This window comes from Mauremys reevesii, linkage group 16 (genome assembly GCF_016161935.1).
Source record: "Mauremys reevesii isolate NIE-2019 linkage group 16, ASM1616193v1, whole genome shotgun sequence".
Taxonomy (NCBI): Eukaryota; Metazoa; Chordata; order Testudines; family Geoemydidae; genus Mauremys; species Mauremys reevesii.
In genome coordinates, this window is record NC_052638.1 from 15,723,064 (window position 1) to 15,745,761 (window position 22,698).

General features: G+C 46.0%; 1 protein-coding gene across 4 annotated transcripts in view; it reads right to left on the reverse strand.

Annotated features, from left to right (window-relative positions):
- Positions 1-22,698, reverse strand: part of RBL2 (RB transcriptional corepressor like 2) — a 53,798-nt gene extending 31,100 nt beyond the window's left edge. For 2 of the 4 annotated variants that reach the window (XR_005588758.1, XM_039502918.1), the window contains exons 1-4: positions 21,938-22,329; positions 16,676-16,806; positions 12,446-12,646; positions 1,258-1,322 (exon numbers count right to left, since the gene is read on the reverse strand). Coding sequence is in view for 3 of the 4 variants with exons in the window: in XM_039502918.1 (XP_039358852.1) it covers positions 1,258-1,322; positions 12,446-12,646; positions 16,676-16,806; positions 21,938-22,123 (583 nt within the window). In the remaining variant the exon portion in view is untranslated. Of the gene's footprint in view, positions 1-1,257; positions 1,323-12,445; positions 12,647-16,675; positions 16,807-21,937; positions 22,330-22,603 lie in introns of those variants that run through there. The other 2 variants (XM_039502917.1, XM_039502916.1) reach the window with 2 other exon arrangements.

Below are 22,698 nucleotides of genomic sequence, written 5' to 3' on the forward strand. Positions count from 1 at the left end.
ATGTGTCATGGATCATTAAATGTGGTCTTTTGTGTGCTTTTACCCTAGACTATTATAGATTTCACAAGGGATACCAGCACTTCTCATATTGGAGGCCCTGATGCAAAAGGGAGTTGCAGGGGGTTTACAAGATTATTTTAGGGTGGTCACGGTATTGCCACTCTGATTTCTGCTGCCTTCACAGCTGGGTGGACGGAGAGTGGCGGCTGCTGACTGAGGGCCAAACTCTGCAGGCAGCAGTGCAAAAGTAAAGGTGACAATATCATACCATGCCATCCTTACTTCTGTACTGCTGCTGGCAGTGGCTCTATCTTCAGAGCTGGGTTCCCGGCCAGCAGTCGCCACTCTCCAGCTGCCCAGCTCTGAAGGCAGCACTGCCGCCAGCAGCAGCACAGAAGGTAGCAGTACCGCATCCCCTCCTACAATAACCTGGTGACACTGAAACAAACAAACAAACACACACACACACACCCCTCTCCTTTTTTGATCAGGACCCCTGCAATTACAACACTGTGAAATTTCAGTTTCAAATAGCTGAAATCATTAAATTTATGATTTTTTAAAATCCTGTGACCATGAATTGACCAAAATGGACCATGAATTTGGTAGGGCCCTACTTGTATGATGTTATAGGGCTATCTGAATACTGCCTACATTTCTGATGTGTTCATTTAAAAATAAATCAATAAATAAAATATTAAGAGGGCAGCCAAAAGGATGAGAATATTATTTGTGATAACTGTTGAAAGAAGAACATCCACATTTATACAATTTCATTATTTACCCTTCTAAGCTTATAGGAAATAGTATTTAATAGTATTTTATTCTCTAAGTGTAGCTAGAAATACAAGAAAAGTTTGGTCTTATCTTGGTCACCAATGGACATGAAAATCCACAACATGAACATCTTAACACGAATCCACAAAAGTTTCAAGAGGCTTCCCCCTTTTTAGAGAGACAAAATGCTGGGAAAGCTGAAAATGCAGCCAACATGAAAGTTACAAGACTAAGTGAGCTCATCATTGATCTTAAAAATGTGTGGAAAGGTAAAGCTGGAAAAGTAAAGGCAGGGAGAAAGAGGGTCACGGGGTCTGTTGTGGAATGGCTTCTCTGAGGAAATTCAGTGGGTTAAGATATGCTGAACTTTTTGATGCTTATCTGATGTTCGAGGACCACTCCTTTTTATTCATATATAAGCTATACTGGAGGCTAACAAAGAAAGTTTGCAGCAAATGTCATTCTTAACAAATCTCTTACCTTTTGCATGAACAAACAGCACCCAACAAAACCGGAAAACTTCAGAGACTGTGCAAGGCTGTCGTCTTTTGGAAAGAAAAATATTGTAAGAATATAGCAACAAACTCAATGCATTCACACTGACAAAACAGTGTGCCTTAAAGTGTCCCACTACTTGATGGGACAGTTGACTTCTACAGATAATCCCAAGGATGGGCACAACTGTAGAGGGAAGATTCCACAGTGCCTGCTCTCCTGCACAGCACTTTCATTGGGTATCACTAATCCTTCACAGGGTTCTCAATTAAAAAATGTGAGTGAAAATAATTCATTCACTTTAAAAAAAAAAAAAAAAAGGACAGATTTGCTTGTATTGGGTATTTGCTTGTTTTTGTCTGTAGCACAGAAAGAGGCTGTTTCAATAAAAGTTAACTATAAGTTGAGCAGCATCAATAATATTTTTTATTGTACATTTAAAAATTATCATCTTCATACATACACCAAGTGTTGCAAAAATTACTGAAGATCGTAATAATTAGCAATGTGTTCTGAGAGTCAGAGTACAAATGGCTTACAAACACTGTGTTTAATCAGTGGGTTCTGTGGTATTTAATCAAATGTATTTAGTGAAAGCCAGATTTTTAGAATTGTGCACTCACAAAAACTGTGACATGCATTTGTGCATACACAGTTCTAAAAATCAGGCAATGTATTTTCAGTGTTCCTCGTGTCTTACTTCAGTTAGTGACTAGACGAAATCTACCCTAATAAAACATAGATCTTCAATATGGCCTTCATGTAAACCAATAGTTTATCTACTGCTGCTACTATTTTGTTTAACACTGACATATCAGCATTTTTTGTTTTGCTTTTAGACCCAGATGGTATTCTATTATTTGTGAATACCTGTTTCCCAATGTTATGTTTTTCATTTTTGTAACCTCAGATAATTAACAATTCATCATTTAAATTCAGAAACCTCTGTTTTTAAAACTGTCATATCCATTTTATGTCAGCATCTCTAATAATCATAACTGCTAGTTAAATAAAAACAAATACTATGAGTGCTGTAAAAGACCAGTTCTCAGTCTTAGTGTGGTGAAGTTTTTTGTTGTTTTTTTTAAAATAGGGAGTTGCAACATTTTCTAATGAGCATAAATTTTCCTTTAAAAAAAGTTTATAGTCTTCCTAGGAATGGAGACAGCCACCAGACTGTGAGGTGCTACAGTAATTAGGTTTATTGAATATGCCATAAGAAAACGAGATAAACAGTTAAAGTGCCATATTCTGTGATGCTCTGGAGCCAATGCAGCCCCTGATGTGAGATAAAGCAGCCCTAACTTTCAACAGCTTTATCTGGATGCCAGTGGATCATTCCACAGCCCAGAATTACCAAGCACAAGTTCCAGGGATGTAAAGGGCACAGATTATAATGGGCCATGGTTGCTTAAGGGCCATTTTACAACCCCTGCAAACCCGTATAACAAGGAAAAGACAGTTACCTTTCCCGTAACTGGTGTTCTTCGAGATGTGTTGCTCATGTCTATTCCACAATAGATGTGCGTGTTCGCCACGTGCACCGGTGTCGGAAGTTATTCCCCTAGCAGTACCGGCAGGGGAGTGCCCCTAGCAATCCCTGGGAGTGGCGCCTCCATTGCGCGGTATAAGGGGCGCTGCACGCTCCCCCCCACCCTCAGTTCCTTCTTGCCAGACCACTCCGACAGAGGGGAAGGAGGGCGGGATGTGGAATAGACATGAGCAACACATCTCAAAGAACACCAGTTACGGAAAAGGTTACGGTCTTTTCTTCTTCAAGTGATTGCTCATGTCTATTCCACATTAGGTGATTCCAAGCTATATCTGTTGGAAGTGGGCAGGAGTTCACAAATTCACGGGACAGACCACAGCCCTGCTGAACCCAGCGTCCTCCCTGGTTTGGGAGCTGATCGCATAATGCGAGGTAAATGTATGAACTGAAGACCATGGAGCAGCCCCACAAATGTCCTGGATGGGGATATGGGCCAAAAAGGCGCCGAGGAGGCCTGCACCCTAGTTGAGTGTGCCCACACAACTGACGGCAGGGGGATTCCCGTCAGGTCATAACAGGTGCGGATGCATGATGTGATCAAATTGGAGAGCTGCTAAGTGGAGATCAGCCGACCCTTCATGCATTCAGCCGAGATGATGAACAGCTGCTAGGACTTTCTGAACGGTTTTGTCCACTCCACGTAGAAAGCCAGAGCCCATCGCACATCCAACATGTGGAGGCGGCGCTCCTCACTAGATGCATGGGGCTCGGGGCAGAGGACCGGCAGGAAAATGTCCTGACCCATGTGGTAGGCAGAGACCACCTTCGGGAGGAACGAAGGATGTGGGCGGAGCTGGACCGTATCCTTATGGAACACTGTGTACAGGGGCTCAGAGGTCAGGGCCCTGAGTTCCGAGACCCGCCTAGCTGACGTGATCGCTACCAGGAAGGCTGCCTTCCACGAGAGATGCGACCAGGAGCATGTAGCTAGCGACTCAAACGGGGGGTCCGTGAGGCAGGCCAGCACCAGGTTCAGGTCCCACTGTGGGACTGGGGGCCTGACAAACGGGAAGAGATGATCCAATCCCATAAGGAATCGGCCAGTCATAGCATGGGAGAATACTGTGTGGCCCTGCACTGGTGGGTGGAAGGCTGATATGGTCACCAAGTGCACCTTGATGGATGAGGGCGCCAGGCCCTGGGCTCTAAGGTGAAGAAGGTAGTCCAGAATGAGCTGGATCGGGGCAGCCACGGGGAAAACGTCCCACTCATCCGCCCATCGGGAGAACCAAGACCACTTTGCCAAGTAGGCCCGGCGCGTGGAGGGTCACCTGCTTTCCAAGAGGACCGCTGAACCCCTTCCAAGCACGTCCTCTCCTCCTGGCCTAACCATTGAGCAGCACACCGTGGTGAGGTGGCGAGCCGCTAGGTTGGGGTGGAGGAGGCGGCCCTGGTCCTGGGAGAGCAGGTCTGGGCAGGACGGCAACAGCCACGGTGGGGCAACCACCTGGCCCGTGAGGGTCCTGTACCAGTGCTGCCTGGGCTGTGCCAGGGCAATCAGTAGAACCCGGGCGCTATCTGTCTTTATCTTTTCCAGGACCTTGCCTATCAGTGGGAAACGGGGGCGGGGGGGGGGAACGGGGGAGGCATAGAGAAAATGGCCCAATCAGGATAGGAAGAAGGCATCAGAGATAGTGCCCCATCCCAGCCCTTCCTCCCCGGAGCAGAACCAGAGACAGTGATGGTTCTGCGGGTCCCAATCAGATCCACCTGGGGAGTTCCCTACTCTTGGAAAAGTCTGTACACCACCTCTGGGTGAAGGGACCACTCATGCTGAGAGGAGAAGTCCCTGCTCAAGTGATCCGCCCGCAAGTTCCGGGTGCCTGGTAGGCGATAGGCCTGTAGGTACATGTCCCACAGCCTGAAGGCTTCCTGGCAGTGGGCAGAGGATCAGGCCCCACCTTGCCCGTTGATGTAAAACATCAAGGCCGTGTTGTCCGTGAGAACCCTGACCACCCGGCCCTCCGGGTGCGAGGGGAAGGCCATGCACGCCAGCTGCACCGCCCTGAGCTCCTTGACGTTTATGTGGAGGGCCAGGTCCTGCGCAGACCACAGACCTTGGGTCTGAATGTCCCCCACATGGGCTCCCCACCCCAGGTCCAATGCATCAGACACCAGTTCCATTGACGGGGGCCTGCCCCTGAACGGGACCCCGTGGAGCATGTTCCCTGGGGAGGACCACCATTGTAGGGAGGCGATCACCGGTTTGGGCACAGCGAGGACTTTGTCCATCCTGTCTCTGGCCTGAGAGAATGCCGAGGCCAACCACAGCTGGAGGGGCCTCATCCTGAGTCTGGCGTGGTGGACCACATATGTGCATGCCGACATGTGACCCAAGAGCTGGTGGCACACTCTGGCTGTTGTCACTGGAAACCTTGTGACCATGTCGACGAGCCCTGTCCGGTGGGAAGGAGGCTCTGACCAACGCAGCATCCAGGACTGCGTTGTATTGGGACTAACGTGGACTTGGTGTCATTTACCAACAGGCCCAAAGTGGTGCACGTGGACAGAAGGAGCGCCACATGGTCCCGCACCTGCGACCGGGAGCTGCCCTTGACCAGCCAGTCATCCAGATAGGGGACGATCTGGACCCCACGGCGCCTGAGGTAGGCCGCCACCACAGGCATACACTTTGTAAATACTCTGGGGCAGTGGACAGACCAAATGGGAGGACCGTAAATTGGTATTGTTCCTGCCCAACTGTGAAACAGAGGAAGCATCTGTGTCCCTTGATTATATGGATGTGGAAGTACGCAACCTACCAGGGCAGCGTACCAGTCCCTGGGATCCAGGGAGATCATGCGGAACTCAAGCTTCATCATGTACTGGTTCAGGCCTCGCAGGTCCAGGATGGGAACAAGCCCCTCTTTGGCCTTCGGAATAAGGAAATGGCAGGAGTAATATCCCTTGCATTTGAACTGCGCTGGCACCACTTCCACCGCTCCTAGGCCAAGGAGCCGCCCCACCTCCTGCTCAAGCAGAGCCTCATGAGAGGGGTCCGCCAGGAAGGATGGGGGTGGAGGAAAACTGGAGGATGTAACCCTGGGAGATGGTGTTGAGGACCCATCGGTCCGAGGTTAGCCGCAAACAGTTCGGGAGGAAAGCACACAACCAGTCAGAGAAGGGAAGCTTTATTGTGGGTGGATCCCTGATGAGAACTGGCAGGGCGCCCCCGGGCATCTTGTCAAAACCACCGTTTCCCTGCCTGTTTGCCCTTGGAGGACCCAGGCTGTGGGGTAGGCCGAGACTGCCTCTACAGGAGTTTCTTATAGTCCTGCGACTTTTTATAAGTGGGCTCGTATTTAGAGTGGGTGGGCTGGGTGGGAGCCTGCTGTGGCTTAAACTTAGGTTTAACCGGAGCCAGAACACAGAGGCCCAGAGTCTGAAAAATTGTGCGGGTGTCTTTCAGGCCATGCAGTTTTATATCTGTTTGTTCCGCAAACCAAGCTTTGCCATCAAATGAGAGGTCCTACAAGGAGATCTGTGCCTCACTGGACAGCCCAGAGAGCAGGAGCCATGATGTCCTTCTCATGGACACCACGCGGCCATGTCCGCTGCATCTGCCGGTGCCTGCAGGGTTACCGTGGCAGCCGCTGTACCCTCCTCCACCAGCGCTTTGAACTCCTTTCTGTCACGCTTCTGCCCGGAGTCCCTGAACTTGGGCAAAGAGCCCCACAGGTTGAACTCTTACCGGCCCAGGAACGCCTGACGGTTTGCCACCCGTAACTGGAAGCTCAAGGATGAAGAAGTTTTTCTTCCAAATGAGCCCAGCCTCCTTGAATCTTTATTTTTCAAAGTAGGGGCTGGTTGGCCCTGCCGCTCCCTGTGGTTGACCGACTTGACCACCAGGGAGTTAGGGGCAGGGTGGGTGTATAGGTATTCATGCCCCTTGGCAGGCACAAAATACTTGTGTTCCGCTCTCTTAGAGATGGGGGCAAATGAGGCTGGGGTTTGCCACAGGGCATTTGAAATTTTTGCTGCCCCTTCGTGGAGAGGCAAAGCCACCCTGCCTGGTACCAAGGCGGACAGTATGTATAAACAGGAAGTCCGAGGGCTCCTCCACCTCCTCTGCCTGGAAGAGGAGGCTTGATGCCACCCTTTTTAATGTTCTTGGTGGGCCTTAGACTCCTCCTGCGGGACAGAGGGAGGAGGGGCCGTAATCACCTCATCAGCGAGGGCAAGGAGGCCGGCGCTGTACTTTGCATGTCCACTGGCACCAAAGGATCCACCACCTGGTTGGTCTCCCGGGCCTGGTGCTGAGGATGTACGTCCCACCAACTCCTTCCCCAAAGGCTGGAAGAGGGAGGCCAACGGCACTTCTGAGGCTCCAGCCACCAAACGAACCCGCATCAGGGGCCACAGTGCCCACTGGTACCATTGCACCAGCCACGGGGCCTAGTGCAACTGCACGTTCTGTGGCACTCGGGGAGCGGGCTGTTTGGCTTGGCTGGCCTGACCCATCAATGGACGACTACGAAGCGACGCTGGCCTGATGTACGACCTGCCCCACTGTCCCTGGAGGAGCGGTGGCGCTGGGAGCGGTGCTGACCCTGAAACCACAACCTCGATGGGGAGGACCAGTACCGTCAGTAACAACTGCTCAGTGATTGGTTCTGATGGGCGAATCCATGACGGTGACTTGCCGGCGATCAACACCCGTGGCTGCAGGAATGGTGCCGTGGCGGGGTCCTGGAGCTGGACAACAAATGGGAATGGCATCGACGTTCGTGTCGCGACCGGCTACGATAGCCCCTCCAAGATGAGGACCTTCAGCGTCATCTGCCTCGGTCCTGTCAGTTTTCACTCCTCGAGGCAGAGTGGTGCCTGGAGTTTTGGTCATACAGAACCCAGCCAGACAACCTGGTGGGAGTTGAGGGCGACTCACGTGGACTACGCATGGAACGGTTGCTGAGCGGCGAACGGCGTCGGGAATGTTCCCTTGACCGAGACCAGTATTGAGTCAGGGGCGACTGCAGAGATCCCAGCGGTGGCTTGCCTCTGGAGCATGGAGCCAACACTGGCAGTGCTCCTGGTACCGGCATGGACATAATGTCCATGGGCAGGGCCTCCGGCGTGGAGGGCATCTGGACATCCGGGGAAGCCTGCTCCGACTGGGCTGGGCTACTCCGCTTGACTTGAGTTGGAGGTCTAGAGGCCAATGGTGATTGAGGACTGCAATCACGGGTCTAGTCTCTGCCCCAGATTTACTCAAGTGCCTCCGCGGCGAAGGCCTCTTAGCCTTCTTGGCGTGTCCCATGGATGGGGAGCAGTGCCAACTAGTAGATGGCGCCGGGGGGTCGCTGCGCACCGACATTGCGGTGCCTGGTGCCGACTCGGAGTGGCACGCTGGAGTCGGGGTCAACACCGACTCCATGAGCATACCTCGGAGCCTAATGTCTCTCTCTCTCGGTCTGAGGCTTAAACAACTTGCAAATTTTACAGGGATCACCGAGATGAGTTTCACCCAAAGAGCGTAGACAGTCCACGTGCGACTCACTCACTAGCATCGGGTGCCTACAAGTGTCACATGACTTAAAACCCGACCCAGGTTGCACTAGCTAAACTAAACTAATCTAACTGAGTACTAACTACAGGTCACATACAGTTAACGAACAAGTGTTCTGGGGACAAGCTACAGCAAAGCAGTGCCAAAGCACCTTCACTGGCGGCAAGAAGGAACTGAGGGTGGGGGGAGCATGCAGCGCCCCATATGCCACGCCATGAGGCGCCACTCCAGGGGTTGCTAGGGGCACTCCCCTACGGGTACTGCTAGGGGAAAACTTCTGACACCAGTGCACGTGGCAACCACGCACACCTATTGCGGAATACACATGAGCAATCACTCGAAGAATGACAAGTTAAGGAACCTTCTTTACCTTTCCTCAACACCCACATATCACATTATTCACTCGCACCAATACTCCATCTCTGCGAACTCCCTTTCACCTCCAAGATACAAAAAACACTACACATACACAAAATCAATTTAACTCATACTTCAATGTGAGTTAACACCTACAAGGCAGGTGACCAAAAGAAATAGTCTACCCCCACTATACAATGTATCAATAATACATTTGATGAATTGGGAAATGTTAAACTGCTACTGTTATAGATTAATCTAATGGCTTGTCTACATAGGTAAATCAGTGCACAGGAAGCTAGGGTATGAATTTAAAATGCATTGATTTCCTGACTGGACATTCTTACTGTGCACTCAGAGTGCCTTTGTGCACATCAGCTTAATGCACTTTGGAATTGTACTGTACTAAATTGCCTGCGGGGGGACACTTAGTGCACAGTAAGAGCATCCACATGGGGAGTAACTAGTATACTTTAAGTTCACACCCTGGCTTACTGTGCACAAATATTCCCCTCTAGACAAGCCCTAAATTAGGATTTTGCAAACATTTGTCATTAGATTCATTCCCTAATGGAACAAACAGATCCTCGGCACACACATTTGGGGGAAAGGAGGGGGAATCACATGAATGCACGTGCACACTAGGGTTGCCAGGCGTCCAGTTTTCAACCGGAACTCCCAGTTGAAAAGGTACCCTGGCAGCTACGGTCAGCACTACCGGTCCATTAAAAGTCCGGTCGGTGGCGGAGCAGAAGGACGGAGCTAAGGCAGGCTCCCTGCCTGCCCTAGCCCTGTGCAGCTCCCAGAAGCAGCTGCCAGGTCCCTGAAGCCCCTAGGAACACGGGCGGCTCCAGGTGCTGCCAGTGCCCCGAGTGCCGGCTAAGCAACTCCCCCCACTGGCCGGAAACTGCAACCAATGGGAACTGTGGGGGCGGTGCATGCTGATGTGAGGGCAAGATGTGGAGCCTCCTTGAGTGGCCACCCATGCACCAAGGGGGCCGGAGAGACCTGGTGGCTGCTTATTGGGAGCCATGGCAAGCGCCGCTGGGACCCCACCCCCCAACCCTCGCCCAAAGTCCCCTCCTGCACCCACACTTCCCTCCACCCCAACCCCCTGCCCCAGCCCAGAGCCCCCTCCTGCACCCAAACTCCTTCCTGGAGCCTGCACCCCAACTCCCTGCCCTGAGCCCCCTCCTGCACCCTCCCCCCAGTCCCACACCAGAACCTGCACCCCCAGCCAGAGCACACACCTCCTCCCACACCCCAAACCCCTTGGCCCCAGCCCAAAGACCCCTCCATACTCCAAATCAATCATCCCCGGCCCCATCCCAGAGCCCGTAGCCCTGGCTGGAGCCCTCACCCCCGCCACCGCAACCCAACCCCCTGCCCGGAGCCCCTTCCTACACCCTGAACCCAATTTCTGGCCCTATCTGGAGCCCGCACCCTTAGCCCAGAGCCCATACCTCCCATCCCGGTGAAAGTGAGTCAGGGTGGGGGAGAGCGAGTGATGGGGGGGGTAGAAGTGGTTTGAAGCAGGGCCTCAGAGAAAGGGCGGAGCAGAGGTGTTCGGTTTTGTGCAATTAGAAAGTTGGCAACCCTACTGCACACGTGAGAGAGATCAATTCCACTATGAGCCTTCAATCAAAGAATCTTCTGCTGAGAATGAAATTATGCTATAAATCCTAAGCAAGAAGTGTGGGAGAGAAAAGCATTCCTTTTCTCCAGTTTTCCATTAGGCCAAACTATTCTGCCTCCCTAATACCGGACGTCTAAAAAGAGGGATATTGGTAAATTTAATAAATCTTTCCATATTCAAACAATCCTAACTGTAGTCTTTGGAGATCTGAGTTTCCAGACATTATGAACCCCTCATCGAGTGTTTGAAAGAATCCAAATATTTTCAGAGAGCCTCTTCTATCATCAGTAATAATGCCAAATGTAAGACCAACTCTGCTATCTCTCTCTCTCTCTCTATATATATATTTATATATATATATTTTTACTATTTTTGGTACCTCTCCCTCCTTTTCTAGGAAGGGGTCTGAACCCTGCTGAGGGTTACATATTAGTTAATACCGTGTGTAAAATTGCTGTATAACAATAGTACAATCAGCCAACTCATCCCAAATGAAAAATGCTTTGGTGTCAAAACAAAATCTCCACTCAAAAACTTCTTTTAGTCTAGTATCTCCAATTCCCCCATTCAGGTTTTATACTGAACAATCTTCATATGTTCTGTTTGATCTGGCATAAATCTTGATCACTCCAGGTGGAATAATTCTATTATTTTTCCCTTAAACTAATTACAGCAATGGTACCTTAAACCCTAATATCTGATTTACTGAATGATTTGAAAGGATGCTAGTACTTCCACATTTGGGCAGAACTACCTTTTCTTTATAAAGACTGATATTTTAAACTCCACATCACCAGTCCTTGCTTCTCTGAAAATAAACCATCCCAACTGACACGTCTGGTGCCACACCTCATCCCCAGGATAGAATTTTGCTATGAAATTTAGACAAAAGTAATAAAGTCCATGTTTCCCAAGTTTTCTTGTCCTTACACTTGTAAAAAGTTGCCTTAGTTGGGTTATACAATAGGTCTATTAGCCTCACATACAAGGGATCTTTGTACGACTTCAAGAGGCTTCATTAGTGCCTCTCCATTTCTGACAGTACTTCTATTTTGAAAGACTAAATTAGTTAAATGCTCCCTTAAGTAATTCTATTTATTTACTTTTTAAAATAAATCAACAAGGAATCCAGTTAACCTCAAAATTCTCCTTTGTCCATTTCCTCTATTTCCTTCTCTAGTAAGTTCTTTTTTAGATTCTGCTAGTTTGATCAAATGTAATTTGTCAAGAAGTCTTAATCAGTTTTTATTCTGTTGACACCATATGCCTATACATGGAATCATCTTAAAAGATTTCCAAACCATTTTTTTGTGTGGATGCTCCTGAGTGTGATTTTCCAGTTTAATCTCCAGAATCATATTAGATCTTCTCTTGGTATTATCCATGATAACAATTTGCAAGATTTACTCTTATTATAGAATTATATATGGAATTTACTATAACTTTCTACTTCCATGTTATAATCAACTAATTCATTTTAATAACTGTTTCTCTTTCAAGTGTTTTAACTCTATGTTACAGAACATTCAATATTTTTTGATGTTCCATAAACTCAAAACCAGTATTTGGACAGTCCCAAATGGTCTTATGAATAAGGTTTAAATAAGCCCAGTTTTAAATATGGTACTAACGTGCTCACAGAAACATGCATTAAATATAAGAACTTAGAAAAAATTAACTGTAAGTGTTAGAAAGGGAAAAGAAAGGCTGTGCACCATAGACATGAGGAATGCATCAGCTGCACAGATGGAAGCACCAATGAACAGGTACGTTTCCATCTTGGTTAACCAGTCAAAGGAAATCAAGGGAAGCCATGCTCAACATTAACAAACTCAGGCACATGAAATTTTGACAAGTACAGAATCAGAAAAAGAGGAGTTACACCAAGCACATAAAATCTGATTATGTACAGCACATAAAATCTATTTAGTCTTTCAATAAGGCAATGGAATAGAAATTTACTACTGTAAAGAGAAGCCCAGAAGAAAGAAGAATGACCTATTAACGAAACTGCAGGAATTACTCGGAGATACATTGAATTAAAAAATATAAAACTAAAGCACCAAGAAATTATCAATGATCGTTGCTCCAAAATCAGTTAGAAAAAGTAACAAACACACACCTCTGTTTTCTTCCTCTTTGTTGACGAGGTTGATCATCTTGAGGATACGTGAAAATGTCCTGGAAAATGGGTTCAAACTTCTTAAAAATTACAGCAGAAACAGTGAAGTTTCTCTCCAGTCTCTCGGTACGTTCTCTGAACTGCAAGGGCAGATTTGCCATGTCTTCCCATTTCTTCATCTTGTTAAAAAACTCAATCAAGCTGTGAACATTTAAAAGATGCGGATGAGGAGTTCATTTTTATGAAAAATAAACTATAAAAAACATTTTATAACAAAACATAACACGGTTTACACTTCATCAACTGTTGACAATGGTGTATACGGTTTGATAACACTGCATGATTACAAGCAGGCAAAGACAATTAAAACTCGGAGCACTCTTTGTTCATGAACAAGGTTGAGTTCAGACACCTAACAAGAACATTGTACCATTACTTGCTGGTACTCACAGTGACTTTACACTGCAGTTTAGTGGCTTTTTTCCACATATGCACCATCACTTGCAGTGGCTCAGACTAGTGTGCATCTTAAGCTTCCCCCATTTCCCTGAACCACTTATCTACTTTGGCAGGGAAAAAAAAGAAAAAAAAAAAAAAAGATACCCCTGCACTCTTCACAGTACCAAGGAAAATCTATAGCCACAGAGGGAAAAGACAGAACATGACATATGTATCATTTCTGCAATGCTTTTAAATAAGCTACACCAGGGGTTCTCAAACTTCATTACACATCGACCCCCTTCTGACAACAAAAAATACTACACAACTCCAGGAAGCGGGGGGACGAAGCCTGAGCCCACCCAAGCCCTGCCACCCTGGGCAGTGGGGGGACAAAGCAAAAGCACAAGCCTCAGCACTCCGGCAGGGGGTCCAAAGCCCAAGGGCTACAGCCCCAGGTGGGGGGCCTGTAACCTGACCTGCCACCCAGGGCTGAAGCCCTTGAGCTTCAGCCCTGAGTGGTGGGGCTTGGGATTTAGCCCCCGGGGTGGGGCTCGGGCTTCGGTCTCAGGCCTCAAAGCAAGTCTAACACCAGCCTTGGCGACCTCATTAAAATGGGGCCACGACCCACTTTGGGGGCCCAATCCCCAGTTTGTGAACCACTGGACTAGACTATATTTTTCATTTGCCTTATGGTTTTATTGCTCTTTCTTCCCTGACTTCTAATTCCCCCTCCCCCCGCCACTTGTCTTTTATAGCTGGATTCACCTAAATGTATATCCTGTGTCTTTACCTTCCTCTATTTCTTTTTGCTTTTAACAAAACTTTTCTGCATTTTATATAAAATGTCCAACAATATACTTTATTAATTATTATTATATATCTACGTTTTCCTGCTATAATCATTTGTATGTTAGGCTGCTTGATCACCACAAAACACAATTGCGTTACTGATTAACACTGACTCAGCTGAGTCAATAGCTTTAGGAAATAATTTATTTTATTCCTTTAATGGATTTTAAGCATGTGGTAAAAAGGGATTTTTCAAACTTTGGTACAGATCTTATCACCTAAGGCGTGTTACAGGCTGAAGTGTGGAGGTGAAATGGAGGTTACAGATCTGTAACTGAAGGTTCTTTGAGATGCATGATCCCTATCTGTATCCCGCAAGTAGATACACAAGTGCATCATGCACCTGAAACTAGAAATTTCTAGCAATCCCCATCTGTAGGTTCGTCCCTGTGCAGTTATTCACCTTGTGTTCTGAACTGATGATATGGGGGAGGGGCGGACCAATGACTCGTCAGTCCCTCTTCTCATCGCAAACCAGATAAGCTTGAAGCAGAGAGGAACGAGGGTGGGTAATAGAATACAGACAGGGATTACACATCTTGAAGAACCTCCAGTTATACGTAAAGATCTTCCATTTCTTTTCGAATGCAGGGCCCTATGTGTATTCCACGCATGGGTAATTGTTAAGCAGTCTTCAAACAGGAGAGGGTTTGAGAATACAGTTGGTATAAATGTCTGTAAAAATACCATCCCAACAGATTTATCTGCAAAAGAGGACTAGACTAAGGTGTAATATTTTGTGAAGATCTGGATGGAGCTCCAGATAGTCATCCTACAAATGTCCAGCACAGGTTCTTCTCTCAGAGATGCCATTGAGATTGTTTGTGCTCTACTGGAATGGACTCCCACTTCATCTGGGAGAGGAATATGCGCCAACTGATGATAGAACGATGCAGCCAGAGAGCCACATAGAGTCTCTGAACATATAATGCTTGTCCTCATGATTACTTTGCTATAGCAATAAATAATCTTGGTGATTTCTTGATTGTCCTTCTATCTGCAAAGAAAGAAAGCAAAGCCCATCTGACATCAAGAGAGTAAAGTCTCCTCTTCTCTTTGAAAGTATGAGATTTTGAAAAGGATCCTACTGGTAAGTGAATATGCTGATACATATGAAACTTGGAAATTACCTTGGGGATGAATTTTGGATGAAGTTGAAGGGAAACCTCTAGTATGGCGTATGGCATAAGCCATGAGAGCTCCTAGTTCACTTACACTTCTGGCTGATATGACGGCAACTAGGAAGGGGACCTTCATAGAGAAGTGGGACACTGAACATGTCATCAGTGGTTCAAAGGGTGGTCTGGTAGTACTGATAGTATAAGGCTTGAGATCCCACTGAGGTACTGGTTTCACCACCAGTGCTAAACGAGACCTTTCAGGCATCTGATTGTTGTTGGGTATGTAAAAATGGAGTGGCCTTCTACCAAACAGAAGGCACCAACTGCTGCTGGGTGGATCCACAGCAAACTAACAGAAAGCCCTGAAATCTTCTGGGTCAGGAAATAGCAGGAATATCTGCTGATTCTAGGATCGACTGGCTGGGGAGACACCAAGACACTGTCATCGATCCCCTGGATAGTTGTATGTTGGAAGAGGATGGCTCCAATACCTTTTAGAGATTCCATCTGGGCGTGCCTCCTGTAAAGAAGCAAAGGCTCATCTAGAATAACAGACACGGCCAACAAGAAGGTAGGCTCATGTTTTACCAGTGAAAGAATGTTCTGGCTTGTGCAGTGGGAGGGGAGAATCTCCTCTCCTCAAAGTGGTTTCTTCTGATAATGAAATGTGTCATAGAAGGACCAGACCAGACAAGAAAGGACAGTGTTGTTAGGGCAAAGTGAAAATATCCTCTGGTAAGGTAAATTGGGGATACTTTCTCTTAGAGGCAGATCAGGAAGGGGATCAGTCCTTATGCACATGAGTATGCCCCTTACTCTTGCAAGAGGCAATGGTTTCTGAGGCTTAGAGGTTTTGGCCTCTGCTCCGGAACTTGTGCTCAGAAAGTGGATCCGACTGGGGAGACTATACTAACTAGACTATAAAAACTCAAACACCAAGAATACTAAAAACTACATACAAATATATTTACAAATTCAGAAGAAACAATGTCAAGATTGCTTTGGACTCAGAGGATTCTGAATCAGGCCATGCAGCAGTAAGAAGGAACTGGAGAGGCATCAATCTGCCTTATATCCTCCTTATATCCTCAGCTTGGAGCACATGGACAATAATTGCATAGCCACAAAACAACAAACACTACTTGATAGAAATCTCCAGTCTCAGGTGCCTGGAGTGCGTGGAATACACACAGGGACCACAACTCAAAGATGACATCTCTCCACTGTTTGAAGGAGAAAGTGTGTGTAAATTTCAAGAAAATGTCTCATGTGACTAGCACAACTTTATAAATTCTCACTTTCATTTGGTTATTACCACTAAGTACTTGAGAAAAAGTCAAGACGAGAATATGAATATTACATATTAAACAGGCAGCTCAGCTTTTACTTGATTTCATCAAATAAACCCGCTAAAACACGCCCCCACACACACTACTACTTTTTATGGGCCTGCTTGTTATTCCTGAGGTTGAAAACCCAGCCTGAGAGAGAGAAAAAATACTGTGGTTACAACATGCTAATGATTCAGGTGAACTGTGACTAGATATAAAATCACAAGAAAGTCTGTTAAAACCTTCTGAGTTAAACATCCTCATTCAGAATGATGGAAAGTCTTTATTAAAGACAAAAACTGTCTTTAACTCATGATAGTGTTGTCATATTGCAAGACCTTTGTTCTTAGACACTGTGTGTCAAAACGCAGGAAATAAGAGTGAGTTAAAAATAATTTTCACCCTCACTCTCAATTACTAGACATTTGCAGGGGAAATGCAGTCTTTTACATTTTAACAACATAGTTGCACTTTTGAAAGAGAATTACCTCTGTTCTGAACAGCGCAATATTCTTGTTAAGGATACATAGTTTCCCTCGACTGTCCCTCTGCTCACAGTTGGGACTGCTTTTCTGCAAGCCACATATAAGGCACATGCTAGCCAGTGTAGATCATTCCCCTGTGAAATTAAACATTACGTCATTTAAAGGATACACTGACAAGTGTTTCTTTTACTACTATGCATACAATACAGAGGAAAAAAGCAAAAAAATAATCCAGTACATTTCAAGGGAAAGATTGTAAAGCTTAACTCAATTATTCAAAAGCTCTTTCTAGTTATAATGTAATAAAGGAATTTTAAAAAATGCTAAAATTAGGTAACATCAAAATTACTACAGAATCAATTAACGTACACTTACCAATTTCATGTTTAAGCCAAATTTAACATGGGGCATTTAGCATGCTTTTTTACTTCTAACAAGAGAAGATTATTTTAAATGTTCTATCACCTTGTGGATATGAAAGCAACTGCTCCTGGCTGCCAGAACATTCTTCTTCACCAAATGTTCCTAAGGACACTTGTTCATTTTTCCTCAAAGGCTAAGAATGAAAGTTTTCAAGTTTGGGCTCTCTAGTCTGGCTGCACCCACAATCAATACAGTTAGAAACGTATACACTTGGTCTGGCTTCATATGTCTACTTCATCAAGGTAGTGTCACGAAGTGTCATACAGATGAGATTCAAGGCATTTTCTAGCAGTGGGCACATATATCCTAGTGTCCTGTCAGGAAATATCTTATTGGCAAGTCTAGCATGTCACTCTCAATGTTCCAACTGCCAATATTTACTCTGGTGGATGCCTCTCTATCAGAGCCATAATTTTCCTGGCCTGCAGAAAGATGTATTAAGACCAGATAAATCTATTCCTGATAATCAGTACAAAAAAAATCAAAACTTGGTAGCAATTTAAATAAAATCATAAGACCTCAACTGACAAAGTACGAATCAGAGAAATCCTAACTGCATACAGCAGACATCAATGGATAAAATGTGTTATGCAATAAGCTACTTTTTCTACTGCCAATGAATTGTTTGCAGTGTCATTGTAGCTGTATTAGTCCCAGGATATTACAGAGACAAGGTGGGTGAGTTAATATCTTTTATTGAACAAATTTTGTTTGGCGAAAGAGACAAGCTTTCAAGCTACACAGATTTCTTTTTCAGGGAGATGTTTGAAAACTACCTTCCACCAACAGAAGTTGGTTCATTTAAAAAACAAACAAACAAAAACAAAAACCAAACACCTTGTGTCTCTGACACTGAGTTAACATTCAAAATCTGGAATTGAGGTAACAATTTTCTAAATTACCAAAAAGTTGATTTTAAATTTGGTGCTTTGACCTCACTGTTCATTTTCAAATAAATCAGGCTTTTGATGCACAGTAAGAGGACATACATAAAGGTCCTCAAAAGGAGGCAGAGTTAAGATTGTATTATGTGGAAAACATCCCATTAACTAAGCTTTTCTTGTTTTTTTAACCTTTGTGGTTTGGTGATTATTTTTTTAAACAACTTTCTTATAAGAAGTATGTAACAGAGGCTGATATTGCATCCTTTGAGTTTGGGAATTAAATTATCATATGCTGGTAGGGCACAAGCAGCACAGGGTGCTGACTGAGTGCTTGCTATATCTTAATTCCACTTTAAATATATTTTTGCATATGAATAAAAAAGTTTTATTTGCACAGTAAATTCTATTTAATTGCCATCCTACAGTATTCAGACATATATATATATATATATATATATATATATATATATAACACTTTTCTTTACTACCATATTTATTTTTTTAAGAAAGTTATCAGGTGGAAATATTTTTCAAATAAATTTGAATCTCAACTTCGGGGGATCAAATTTAAAAGCTGAGTTTCCAAAAACTGACCACAAAGAAGTATGTGCACAACTTTGTGCTAGATCACACATAGAAACTGTGGTTATTATGGTACTGCAGATATTTGTATCCACAATAGGTACCTATTCATGTGTGCATATATCGGATTTTCATTCAATCACAGTAGCTGTGTAAGCAAACTGGATGTGTATATTTTGGAAAGCAGGCACATATTACTGTGAAACCCCGCTATAATGTGATAATTGGGGTCCAAAAAATTTGATCACGATAAATGCAGGGTCACTTTATAGCGGGGTTATGAAAATTTACCATTTCAAGACGGTCAGTTTCAGTCTTGTAAAAACAACAAGGGTTATCCCAGCTGTTTTAAACACAAAAATAGTAATTTAATTACATGTACATGAAAGAAACATGAAATCTACTATACTAATCATTGCGCAGAGTCAATCTGGTTGCATGACTCCATAATTTTAAATTTCATCACTTAAAAAAGCTATCTAGTGTGGTCTGCTTATTTGCTGCGGACTGTTGGCTTCTAGCAAAGTCAAGAATGCTTCTGAGTTGGAGGATTTTGACGCTGCCCACGTCTTGAGTTTCCAGCCACCCCAAACTGGCCTCTAGGTGCTTTACTGCCTCAGACACTTTTGGTGGGAGAGTTGAGGTGCCATCATCGTTGTCATCGTCATTAGCGCCACTAGTTTCGGGCTCTGGTGGTGCAGCTTCATTCTTCCCGCTGACATTTGCAACAATTTCGTCATCTGAGATGTGTTCATATATGGGGCAGATGTCATCTGCTGAAAACCAGTTGAGGATATCATGATGATTGAGCTCATATTCTCTGAGAGCTTCTTCGGCTAAGCGTACGTCATCTTCAATGACTCTTGTAAATTCAGGCTCATTGTCATTACCATCATCATGTGTAGATGACAGAAAAGCTGGACCAAGACCCTTTATCCAGCATCATTCAATGCAACGTGCAGAGAAAGCATCCCAGGCTTTCCCGGTGAGGTGACAGACTTCTTTCAAGTTGAGTGACGCCAGTGATGTGTCAACAGAGGAGTTGTTTTCCACTACCATCCACCTGATCATTTCGCAACGATAGTTTTGCTTAAATGCCGATATGATGCCTTCCTCCAGTGGCGGGATTTCTGACGTTCTTCGGGAGATAAGAGACTTTCATCTTGCCATCATGACTGACAAGATTTTCCACTGGGGGGTGGGGGGGCAGGGCAATTATCCAGCAGGAGGAGAGCTTTTTCCTCCTGTTTTAGTTTTCACAAATGAGCCCGAACGGCTGGCACAAAAGTTTTATGGAACCAGACTTCAAATATGGATCTATTCATCCATGCATTCTTGCTGTTGGTGTATTCAAAGGGAAGGGCCGTCATATTAACACGATGAAAACATCTGGGAGACCTCGCTTTTCCAATCATCAGAGGTCTGACTTTGTGGCTGCCAGACTTGTTGACGTCCTTCCTCTGCTTTAAAGCCTTCTCGTTTGTGACCATCAGTCCTGGTTGCGAGGGTGCGATCGGGTAACACTGTAAAGCATAAACCAGTCTCGTCGCAGTTGTAAACTTGATCGGTTGTGTAGCAACCTTCCTCCAGCAACTTTAAAGCTCAATTGGGTAGAAATCGGCAGCCTCTTTATCAGCTGAGCGGATTTCCCCAGACACAATAACTTGGCTTATAGTGTGCATTTTCTTGAATCTGTCCAGCCAGCCGTTACTCGCCTTAAATTTGGATACATTTCCATTGATAAGGCGATCAAATTTCTCTGCTTGAGCTTTCAGAATAGGGCCAGAAATGGGAACTCCTTCTGAGCGAGCCTAGACAAACCATTGGTACAAGGCTGAATCTAGACTTTCGTCATTAGCAAACTTGACCTTTACACGCTGTAAACCAGTTTCCTCTTCAAGAATGCAGGGAAGGCTACGGAGCTTTTCTTCTTTTTTCCACCCTCACAAAGTGGACTCGCTAATTCCTAGATCTCTAGAAAGCTGAGTTTGTTGTTTGCCCTTCTTTAGTTGATCTAGGGCATACAATTTCTCTGACCATAATGGTAAAATATTTTTTAAAATATAAGAAATAAGTTCATAGGCAAACACCATACACATGTATAACCTGAGAACTAAGTGCAATGAGACTTCAATGGCCACAAGTCACATTATCCTATAAAACCGGAAGAATGTGGTTTATTTATAAATGTCATAAAAGTATAGTATAGTATTCCGGCAAAACGCAAACAGTATTATGGCCATAAAGGGGAGCCAACTTATGATTGCGTTATATCTGAATTCGCGTTATTGCGAGGTTTGACTGTATTTGTTTTCCATTACAGCTAGACAAAGGTTTGCAAACCACACTTTTAAAACTGGCTGGGAGAACAATCAGTTTTATTACTTAAATTTTGAATGTTCTTTCTTTTAGTATCTGTGTCCTTGAGTTCTGAATTTTTTCTTTACTTTATTCTGTTGTTAAATCCAGAAACTAGTGTACTATATGAAAGAAAACCTAGCTCAACATTTGGTAAACCACCAGTACAAAAAAGTACTTTATCTGGATATATAATACACGATAGCTGAAAAACATCTTCGCGCAAATTACTAGTAAGTACACTACGGCAGAACCCCATTAGTCCATATGGGAACATACATTGTGAACTACTGAATTCTGAAAACAGCAAGCCAAAGAACCAACAGAAAGACTGAGGATACTGCATCACACAATGTATTATGTTAATTTATAAAAAATACTTCGTACCACCAGCAAATATTCCTTATTATATTTTTATAAAAGCAGCAAAGCTTTAGAAATAGTAGACTTAACTTAAACTTCCCACTTTTTAACAAAGGTTTAATAGACGAGGAGAAATTTGATTAGACTTGGTTTAACACATTTTTGGGTCTCAGGAATGTTGCAGAAATGGGGACACAGCAATTTTAAAGGAACTGGAGAGAAATATCTTGGTTTGCAACTATCTCAGGCAGGAGGACAGTTTAGTTTTGTCTCGATTAGGAAAAAGTTAGATCCTCTGGTTGACACATCATAGGTCAGGGAATCCAACCCTCCTTCCCCCACGGGGCAACCACTAACATCCTTTTTTTGTGCAGGGGAGGAGGGGCGTTAGGACTCCTGCACAGAGGGCAGCAATACTGAGCCATTTCCTGACGCTGGGGAGGAGAGTCTCTGAGGCAACAATAAGGGATGCGGTTCCCACAGCGTTCCTGGTCCGGACTGTGCCTGTCACAGAGAGCGCCCCCCCCCCCCCTTACAACCCGCCCCGCAGCTAGTCCTATGCACCAACCCCCCCGCCCCTCCCCTTTCCGACACCCCCCGGGCCGCCCCGCCCCGCAGCTAGTCCTATGCACCAACCCCCCGGGCCGCCCCTCACCTCCAGGGTGTAGTTACGCTTCATGCCCTGGTAGCTGAGCCAGGCCTCGGCCCGGGCGCGCTCGTCCATGTTGAGGCTGCTGCAGAGCTCCTCATAGCGCTGCCGAGTGCCCCACTCCTCCGCCGGCGGGGAGGAGGCGCCGCCCGCGACCCCCGCTTCGGCCTCCTCCTCCTCTTCGCCCGGCATCCCCTACCCCGTCACTAGAGGGCAACGCCGGCCCTCACACTGCGCCTGCGCCGGCCAGGAGTTGCGTTCGAATCCAAACACCCCGGCGCCGAGCTCTGCCCCACCCTGCACCCTGATTGGTCCGGCGGGGAGCGCTTACCAATCAACGGGCTCCTTGCAGGCAGGCGCAGTACGCTTCGCCCTACGCACCCGCCTGCGACGGCGCCTAGGTGACCTATCCCCCTCCATCGCGTCCCACAGCCAGGCAGCGAAAACTACCACGCCCAGCATGCACTGCGATGGCTCAGGCGGCGGGCCGGGCCCGTTGCTGCGCGGCCGCTTCACGCGCTGGCTCCAGCGGGGCGGCCCGCGGCACCGCCCTGGGGCCCGGCCGGCCCGCGACAGCCGCCGCCGCCGCTCCCGGGAGCTCTGCCCTGAACTAGCCACGTGGCAGCGCCGCTCACGTTTAACATGCACCAAAAAATTTAGCGCGGGTCTCACCTGAGTCACCTAACGGGCGTTTAATCCCCGCCCCGCGCCAGCCCGTGGGGAGGCTCAGCTGGGAACGGAAGGGCTGGATTCCCACTGGCTTTCAG